At 42.0% G+C, this 10,488-nt stretch overlaps 1 protein-coding gene across 1 annotated transcript; it reads left to right on the forward strand.

Annotated features, from left to right (window-relative positions):
* The first annotated feature begins 360 nt into the window (after nt 1-360).
* On the forward strand, nt 361-4,207 carry RTBDN (retbindin). The gene is made up of 6 exons (XM_074311060.1): nt 361-466; nt 1,198-1,375; nt 1,821-1,881; nt 2,329-2,457; nt 3,217-3,313; nt 3,702-4,207. Exons 2-6 carry the CDS (start codon nt 1,204-1,206, stop codon nt 3,960-3,962), a joined length of 720 nt encoding a protein of 239 aa, XP_074167161.1. The 5' UTR covers nt 361-466; nt 1,198-1,203; the 3' UTR covers nt 3,963-4,207.
* The last annotated feature ends 6,281 nt before the right edge of the window (nt 4,208-10,488 follow it).

The following is a 10,488-nucleotide window of genomic DNA, read 5'->3' on the forward strand; positions in this document are numbered from 1 at the left end:
TAAACATACAGTTACACTCGCTACACAATACACTACAGTAAGCTTTTACGCTGACATCCACATACAGCGACTTAGGAGACGCCTTTTCCATTTTCCTCCCCCGTCTTTAATGACAAAGATTCAGGTCTGGCCCACATCCCCTCCGAGAGAGAGAATGAGAATCAGGCTCACACAGAGACACATTTTGAAATCCAGTCACTGTTACTTTGTTCACTTTTTCAAACCCCTCTTAACAGTCCCGGTAAACCTTCAATCTAGAGCTGTGGAGGAGGCCCTAATCGGCTCCTGCCCCGCCCTAACCTCTTTCATCTCCTTGCCCTACCCGCCCCCATCCCACCTGGTCCCTCCTTCTCTCCAATCAGCTCCTCCCTCCCTTCCCGGATTCTGTAGCCTTCACTAGGTCGGCTGTAGGAGAAGCAGGGAGCATCGAATCTTGGACAGTGCTACCTGGAAAAGTTGGAGCCAGGTAAAATCCCACCAATCAGGGACTCGAGGGTTGAAGGAAGCAGGAAACATGTCCTCACCCTCCCTTCATTCCCTCTTTGAGATCCAACCTTTCAGGAGCCCTAGCATTCCTTTAGAGGAACAAATAGATTCTGTGGAGTGGGGTTTCTCTGGAGGTCCCTAATCCACACCCTGCAACCTGAGCCCTGAATTAGGCAACTAGTTATACACAGAGATGGGACTCTCTGTGACCAGACAGGGTGAAGGGCTGAGGGTGAGCAGCCACTGCTAAGCCGATTTGGTCAGCAGAATGGAGGGATGGGGGGGGGGGAGAGGGTTGTGGTAACCATGGCCCTAGCTCTTGTCAAGGTCACCAGTGCTTAGTCCAGAGGAGATACCTAGATGAAAGTGCAGAGCTGAGGCATCTGGAAGTCAGAAAGCTGGAGTCCTACTGGTAGGATGAGACTAGGAGGCAGAACTCCAGGATCTCTGGTGGAAGAGATTAAAAGTTGAAAATCGAGGAAACCAGGACTGATTTGGAACTTTTGCCAGGATGAACTATGTGTCCAACAAAGATCTTATCTGGTGGGTGGGGGCCTCTCCCTCTCTCCCAAGCGAGTGCAGCTCGGTGGGGAAGAGTAGTAGAGTAGGGAGGGATGAAGACAGATCAGACAGGACAATGAACCTGATATCTCCAAAAACACCATGAAGGAAGACTCCATGCAGGAATTTAGCTCAGTTTCTGATCCTTAGGTGGACATGAGACAAAGTGTGGCTTGGGTCCTTGGCCTAGCCTGGACCATGAATCTCCTGGGAACCCAAGGGACCTCAAGGCTGGCTGGAAATTATGGTGGTTTTGATAACCCCAAGCAAGTAAATGAGGAGCTCAAATTCAATGGGGCACCAGGTTGGTGTGGACTCCATTCTACTGGTAAGTGATGTCCTGTCCCTTTCCAATCTTCCTAAGCCAGCCAGACAGTTGATTTCTCCTCTCTCCAGACTTCCCACCTTCCTGAATTCATTCATTTAGGACACACACACACACACACACACACACACACACACACACACACAGAGAGAGAGAGAGAGAAAGAGAGAGACAGAGAGAGAGAGAGAGAGAGAGAGAGAGAGAGAGAGAGAGAGAGAGAGAGAGAGAGAGAGAGAGAGAGAGAGAGAGAACTGGTGCCCTATGACTAATTCAGATCACCATAATCTTGTTTCCCAGCCAGAGAGGCCCCAAGTGTTCTTGGAGCCCCTCTCATATGATCCAGAGTTGAAAAACTTAAGGGGAAAGTAGGCCCATCTGATGTCCTCCAGTCATGTTTACCAAGCCCCTCTTCCAGTGCAACTTACCCTTTCTCTCCCTTCCACCTCAGGTTCTCCTATAATGGCAGGCATCTGCCTGATTTGGGATCGATGTGGGGGTCTGAGCCCCAGGTAAGATCAGTACTTTTATTCTTTCCACTATTGGACCAACTTAGAATAGATTGGCAACTAATGCATTAGAGGCTTTGAATATTTTTCATATGTTTTAAAGATTCTTTGGGACCCAACCATAGAAATGTCTTATATAACTTTAAATCTAACCTAAAAAAATTTCTGGACTTTGCATATTTTCTCCTCTATACACCCTACAGCCCCTGTTTCTCTAGCTCAGCATGTGTCTGTGTAGTTGGTTTTCTTTTTCTTTCCTTTTTCTTTGGAGGCAATTGGCATTAAGTGACTTGATGAGGGTCATACAGCTAATAAGTGTCAGAGATCAAAATTGAACTAAGGTCCTCCTAACTCCAGGGCAGGTATTCTAGCCATTGCACCACCTAGCTTCCCTCTGTGGAGTCAGTTTTCTGAGGCTACACATTTATGATCTCTCTTGTGCTTCTCTAGGTGTGAATCTTTCCTACAAAATCTCTCCAGTTTCCTCCACTGCTCACCACTGGCAGCCAACTGGACCTATCTGGAGAAGCCCAGAAGTATTCAGGCCCTGCCAATCTGTGCTGCCTTCTGTGACCAGTGGTAAGACAAGGATAAGGCCCTCGGCATGGATAAGGCTTTCAGAAGACTTGCCTTGATGAGGAAGTGGCTCCTAATGTAGTTGGGAGCCTAGGGAAATTCTAGGGAAAGGATCTGACATGGGGAAAGGTGCAGGAATGAGTCATTACTAAGAGTTAGTGAAGAAAGACATTTTCATTAAGGTTTCCTGAAGCCTGCTTCTTCAAGATCTTTCCTAGTCACTCCTGATTAGGATGGTGCTACTGGTCTAGCTTTGGAAGAGAGGGCAAAAAAGACCCCAATGGGTCGTTTCAGGTGGGGCCATAGTGATTAAGTTCCAAAGGCAAGGAAGTATTGGGGCACTTTTGTGGTAGAATATAGAGACTTGTCTATTGGCATGTAGCCTGGGGAGTCTGGTCTGAGGAGGCTGGGGGAAACAAAGTTGGATGAATGGAACTATAAGCCAGAATTTTTTAATGCCTATTGTAGACATGGAGTATTTTTGATGAAAGGATGTGGTCAGAGCCTGACTTCAGGAAGGAGGATATAACTGCTTAGGACAGGATTCAGAAAGATAGAAAAAGCTGGATGTCAGAGAGAAGTTAGCTGTTCATACTCCAGGTGAGAAGAGGGAATAAGAGTCCAGGACACTGGAGCTCCATTCCTGGCTGTTTAGTTTTGACAGCTCAGATTAGGCCTTTTCTGGGCTGGAGTGTGGAAATAAAAGTTGAAACTAGACAATCTAAATTCCTTCCATTTCTGAAACCATAATTCCCTACTCAGGTTTTTGGCTTGCAGAGATGACCTGACCTGTGGTCGGAATTGGCTCTCCCAACCAGAAGGAGGGAGTTGTGAGGGTGGTTGTCTCACCTTTGATCAGGTGAGAACCTCCCCAGAAGTCCATTCTCAAGTAGTCATAGACCCTGCCAGGTCATGGCCCTCCATTAGTCTCCCATGGTCTTGGTCCACAAGCTCCCCTTCCTCCAAATATTAGCAAGGCCTTGCTTGCTTGCTTTAGCCTGGGTTCCTTTGTAAAGACATTAAATCTGAACCTCACCTCCTCTTGTCCCCAGTTCCATATCTGACATTCACTCTATGAATAGGGCCCTATCTTTTGCTGTCTTAGAAATTCGATGGCAATTCGGCCTCTCTCTTTTCCCCTTAGTCTCACCTTCCTCCCCCGTTCCCCTACTAGATAAGGTTATAGTCAGCCCCAACCCTGGAATCCTCTATTATTAATCCTATTCTAACCTGGGCTGCTCCCACAGACCTTCCTAGACGCCAGAGACCTGTGCGGTTCTGCGCTGGGAGACTACCTGGTGGCCGCGCCTGCTCCCTGTCCCTGCCTTCAGCCCTCCACCTCCGACCCGCAGCCGCCTGGCCTGGAGATCCCTTTCGGCATCGACTGTCCAGCCTGGCCACAGCTTCCTCCTCGAGCGCGCCGGGGCAACCGGCTCAGACGCGCGTTGCTGCTCCCGCCTGTGGGTCTCGGCAGTGGCAGCGGCAGCGGTAGTGGCAGCGGCCCCTAGAGGGTGCGCTCTGCCTGACTACCGTGAGTGGGGAGGGGAAGGAAAGGCCAGCTGTGAGCTCTGAAAGCCGCTCAGTACCGCGGGGAAATCGATGAGAAGTCCTCTCCCATCATCCCTCTGCCCCAACTCCAGCCTCCGGCTTCCCCATGCTGCTTCCTCAGATTTTGTTCTCGGATCCCAGAGTTAACAGTTCAGGAGAATGGAATACAGCACTGACCCTTCCAATAAAATGCCCAGTTACAGAGCCTAAGACTCAGTTTCTTGGGGGCTGGGAGGAGAGTGGTGGTAGTTAGGAGGCGTTATAGTCTAGGGGTCTCCGCAGAGCCACAGGCTGTGACCTGGGGGAGAGTGGATGGGGCTTGGGACTCCCCACTACACTACGCCAGTCTTCAGTACGTGTGCTTAGCCCCAGCAAGTGGAAAGATTCATACAATGAAATGTTGCAGGTATGGCACATCTCCACCTCCACTTCCTATCTATGTATCATTGTAGAAGTTATTTAGATTCTCTGGGTCTATTTTCTCATTTGTAAAAAGAGGTTGAATTACACTCTCAGAAGCCTGACTTGTACCATAACTCCCTCATGCTTTGATTTAGGCTATTTCCCACCCCCTTCCTATCCTCCACCCTCACTTCATCCAAAAAATCCATCAACCACATGCCATTATCCAAAAAATTCCAGCTTTTTTTTTTTTTCAGATACTAATGGCTCCTAACTCTGTATTCATTCAGGATCAAGGCCTGGGGGAGTCTGGTTTTTAAAAGAGGAGTCTTTTTTTTTCTTTGTCTCCTTTATTCATTACACTCCTAGTTCAGAATAGATGTGTGGGGTGTTAGGGAGGACAAGACCTGGGGTATGAGGGCTTGCTAAGCTCTTTTCAAGAATGCACATGTACCTTTGGTATCCATCTGGCACTGAACTCTCACCTGGGGCTCCAAGAATCCTAGCAAGCACAATAGCCACATCCCATAAAGCAATTTCTGTAAATGGGTTAAAATCAGGAGGGAGGTAACTCACAAACTTTAAGCCTGTTAGCGAATTAGAAGGATATCTGCTCCAAACAGACAGGTGAGAAGAAGGAACAAGAGTCCAGAGCAGAGAGTCAGGACATTGGGGCTCCATTCCTGACTAATTAGTTCTGAAAGCTCAGATGAGGCCCTGGCAGAATGGGTGAATGAGAACAATGTGTTCTAATGGCCAATGCTTAGAGCTTGGTCAGACATTGAAAACTCCAAGGACATCCATTGTATTCTGGTCCATTGCTAGTCTTGCCACTGAACTTTGATGACTCAAAAAGACTGACAATTTCCCCAACTCTGCCTCCAATTCATGCACAAGTCAAGCCATCAGCTTGTAACATCATTGGTCCACTTTGAAAACCAAGGATGAACAATAACAACAACCACCCCCAGAAAAGAATTTCAGAGAAAAATCTTTTAAACAGATCTTAAGTTTCATGTCTAGGGTTTCTCCAAGAGTGGCAGTATCCTATCTAGAAAGGTATTCAATACAGTATAGGAAAAATTTGCCTCCACCACAAAAGAAATGTTAAAAACACGCACATACAACTTATAATCCTACTGGTGACTATTTAAAACATGAAACTTTCATAACTTCTCCACTCCCTGCAGGTTGATGCTTTAAAATTGTATGACTTTGTACCATTCAAACAATACATTCAACATCCAGAACTTTTGGTAAGTCGGGGCAGCCTTGTTAGGTTGTCCTCCTGATCAAGTGGTCTGCTTCTTTGAGGAAATTAGAAATCATTGCCTGCTGCCAGGCACCCAGACTTCAATGACATTAGACATCTTAAGACCCTATATAGATTGCCAAGCTTTGAAATGTCAATTTCAAGATCTCTGTTTCATCATTTGTGTTCAGGAAAGAAACCATGAAGCAGAAGATGCAACTAGACTTTTGAAAAGCAATCTCAGACTTACCTAGAAGAAGCATGTTCTCTTTTTTTGAAATTTAAGATTATAAAAGTCTAAAATTAAATATGAAAAGGTGGATATTTTATATTGTATTTAATAGTTTAATATATATTAAAATATATTTTATATATCTTATTGAATATTTCCTAATTACATTGTTTTTCAAATTACATATAAAAATAATTTTAAATGTTAATTTTTTAAAACTGAGTTTCACATTCTCTCATTCTTTCTCCTCTTTATTGAGAAGGTAAACAATTTGATATGGGTTATAATGTATAGTGATGCAAAACATTTCCATATTAGTCATGTAGTGAAAGAAAACACAGAACAAAAACAAATCTCAAGAAAATACAATTTAGAAAAGTATGTTTCAATGCCTCAATTTATGTTCAGGCTCCAATCCATTTTTTTCTCTGAAGAGGCATAGCATTTTTCTTTCTTTTTTTTCCCCCTGAGGCTGGGGTTAAGTGACTTGCCCAGGGTCACACAGCCAGGAAGTGTTAAGTGTCTGAGAGTAGATTTGAACCCCGGTCCTCCTGAATTCAGGGCTGGTGCTCTATCCACTGCGCCACCTAGCTGCCCGGCATAGCATTTTTCATCATTAAATTGCTGAGAATAGCTAAGTCGTTTACAATTAATCATTTGTATAATATTACTGTTACTGAGTACAATGTTCTCCTGGTTCTGCTCACTTCACTTTGCATTAGTTTATGTAAGTCATTCCAGGTTTCTTCTGAAAGTATCCTGCTTGTCATGTACAACCATGAATCACGATTTATTTAGCCATTCCCCATTTGATGGCTATCCCCTCAATTTCCAAATCTTTGGCATCATGAACTTCTCTAAATATTTGTGAACATGAACAAAAGCCTTTTTAAATTTTCTTTGATCTCTTAAGAGATACAGATCTAGTAGTTAGTAGTAGATCAAAAGATATATAGTTTTATAGCCCCTTGGGCATCATTTTCCAAATTGTTCTTGGCAGTTGGATCAGTTCACAACTCCATTTTTCCCCATCCCCTCCATTACTCATCATTTTCCATTTCTGTCATGTTAGCCAATCTGATAGATGTGAGGTAATATCTCAGAATAGTTGTAATTTACATCTCTCTAACCAAGAGTAATTTTTTATCCTGAGGCAATTGGGGTTAAGTGACTTACCCAGGCTCACACAGTCAGGAAGTGGTTAAGTATCTGAGGTCATATTTGAACTCAGGTCCTCCTGACTTCAGGGCTGGTCTTCTATTCACAACACCAACTAGCTGCCCCTCCAATAGTAATTTTGAGCATTTTTTCATGTGATTATTGATAGCTTTGATTTCTTCTTCTTCATATACTTTGACCACTTATCAACTGGAGAATATATGCCACATGTTATTTTTAAAGAACATAAAATCTTCAGGCTATTCTCAAAACAGTCATGATTATGTTTTCTCCTGTGCATATAAAAATATACCAACAATCTACCAATAAGTCTCTTTGTCATCACTATTACTAACCCTTTCTATTCATTCAAATTAAAAAAGGCAAAGACAGAAAAAAAGACCTTCTGACAAATAAGCATAATTAAAAAAAAAATCAGTCTACTCAAGGACCATGTCAAAAATGTATTTCTCTTTCTACCAGAAAATGGATAACTAGTTCCACTACAATTCCTCAAGAGTTTGATCATTATATTGATCAGAGTTTTTAAATATTTAAAATTGTTTTTCTTTACAATGTTATTGCCTTTTAATAAATTTTTCTCCTGACTGTTCTCACTTCATGCTTCATCAATTTATTCAACCCAGGGTTCTTTAAAATCATCTCTTTCATCATTCCCAAAGGTACAATAATATTCTATTACATTCATATATTACAATTTGTGCAGCCATTCCTGGATAGCTATGAAGCAAGCAAAGGTTCCCATCCCTTTAGAGTCTTTAGACTTTAGTTTTTTTTTTTTTCTGTTTTCTTTTAATCCCCACCTTAGAATCAAGAAATTTGTTTTGCTTGCAACAAATTCTCTCCCCATTATTATCCTCATTTTTTACCATGCCATATACTTCCCATCCCCACACTTATTTCCCAGTTGAATTTAATCAATTTCTATGCTAAATGATGTATGTGTTCAACACTCTTTTGTTCATTTCTGATAAGAGTGTGGTTCATCTGATTTCCCCCCTCCTTCTTCAAAGGTTTAATACTCTTTTCATATACCCTACTTTTGAGAAATACCAAGTTCCATCCTGTTCTTCCTCCTTTCTACAATAGTACATTACTTTTATCTTCCTTTCTTTTTCCTCTTAAAATTATAAAACTAAACCAATCTACCACCAGGCCTTCTGTTTTTAATTTCCTCAATACTCTTTGATATTAAAATAGTTATTTCTTCATCTTTATTTGAATTTAAGACGATGTTATCACAGAACTTATTCTAATTGCTTTAATAAATTTACCTTTTTATGTTTCTTTTATGTATAGGAGGTTTTTTTTAATTTGGCCAATTCTCCTTTTAAGAACATTCTTCTTCTTCCTCATTGGCTTTTTATATTTCCTTTACCATTTGACTTAGTCTAGTTTTTAAGGTGCTATTTTCTTCAATATTTTTTGTCCCCTTTTCAGCTGTTGACTTGTTTTTCATGGGTTTGGGGTTTGTTTTTTTTGTTTTTTTTTTTGCTGATGCAATTGGGCTTAAGTGAATTGCCCCAGGTCAGCCAGGAAGCTTAAGTGTCTGAGGTCAAATTTGAACCCAGGTCCTCCTAACTTCAGAGCTGGTACTCTACCCACTACATTGACTAGCTACCCCTTCTCATTTATTTTAAAATTTTTTTTAAAAAAGTTTATTTTCAAAACATATGCATAGATACTTTTCAACATTCACCTTTGCAAAACCTTGTGTTCCAAATATGTTTTCCCTCCCTATCCCCCACTTCCTCCATTAGATGGCAAATAATCCAATATATGTTAAATATGTGCAATTCTTCTATAAATATTTCTACAATTATAATGGTGGACAAGAAATATCAGATCAAATGAGAAAGAAAACAAAATGCAAGCAAACAAAGTGAAAATACTATGTTGTGGTTCACAATCAGTTCCCACAGTCCTCTCTCTGGGTATAGATGGCTCTCTTCATCACAAGAACATTGGAATTGGCCTGAATCAGCTCCGTGTTGAAAAGAGTCTTGTACATCAGAATTGATCATCACATAATCTTGCGGTTGCTGTGTACAAAATTCTACTCATTTCACTCAACATCAGTTTATGTAAGTCTCTCCAGGCCTCTCTGAAAAACATTCTGCTGATCATTTCTTATAAAACAATAATATTCCATAACATTATCACTCTCATTTCTTTTACCAATTTTTCTCTAGTTCTATTACTTGATTGTCAAGATCTTTTTTGAGTTCTTCCCATGGTCTAAGAACATTTCATATTTTTCTTATAGGCTTTGGAGGTAGGAACTTTGACTTAACTTATCTTCTCCTGAGTGCATGTTTTGATCTTCCTCATCATCATAGTAAATTTCTTTGGTTAGAATTTTTTCCTTTTGTTTGCTCAATTTCGCAGACTATTAATTGACTTTCAACTCTTTGTTTAAAGTAGTTCTCTGCTAGCAGAGTGAGGGTGCACCATTTCAAATTGCATGAGTTTTGTGCAGCTGTTCTCAGATATACTTCTAGGGACCAGGAAGTTTTCATTTCTTCCAAGATCTAAGGAGATGCTGGTTTACTATTATTGTTTACTATTCTCCTGGCCTGTGCTCTGATCTGTGACCACAAGCACTCTTTTCTGCCTCAAAACTCTGAGAATATTCCTGCTCTTGTGGCCACAAGTTTTGGTGTGCTAGTGCTTCTCCTCACCCTTAAACTGCTACTCAGGTCTGTGACCCAGATCTAAGAATGGGCAAAATAACAGAGTCTTACCTCAGTGTTGGCAAAGAGACTTCTGTAATCTATTTCTGACAAGTTGTTTGATTTCTTTACCATTTGTGGGCTGAGAGCCTCAGAAGCAGCCACTGGTACTGCTGATTCAGGGGCTCCCAACAACGGCTCCTGATGCTTCAACTGGAACTGTGCTGGCATGACCTGTGCTAGGCTGTGCTCCACTCTTTGACCATGGTGTAACAGACCTTTTTTGCTGTCCCTCTAAGTTGTCTTAGACTGGAAAAATTTTTTGCTCTGTTTGTGGATTCTGCAGCTCTAGAATTTGTTTAAAGTCATTATTTAGAGGTATTTTGGAGGGATTTGGTCAAGTGTTCAGGCAAGTCCATACCTTTACTCTGCCATCTCAGCTCCACACTGACAGGAAATTGGCCCTACCAGCACATTCCAGGACCTCAGTAAACCAAGAAAAGACCTCTAACTTGGTCAGAGTGGCTTCAGTCTTCAGATTTCTTAGCCCACAGAAGCCAAGGACAATTCAGAAGGAAAGATTTGGCTTAATAGGATATGAGGGGAGCCCCAGCCAAAACTAATTCTGGTGAACCACTGAATCAACAGAAGAGGGCAGCAGCAACAGCAATAAGTGGCTTCTGAAGATCTCAGCACATAAGCAGAGGGGACTGAACAACTGGTCAGAAGGAGATTGCAGGGGTCTCTTT

This window comes from Sminthopsis crassicaudata, chromosome 1 (genome assembly GCF_048593235.1).
Source record: "Sminthopsis crassicaudata isolate SCR6 chromosome 1, ASM4859323v1, whole genome shotgun sequence".
In the NCBI taxonomy this organism is placed as follows: Eukaryota; Metazoa; Chordata; class Mammalia; order Dasyuromorphia; family Dasyuridae; genus Sminthopsis; species Sminthopsis crassicaudata.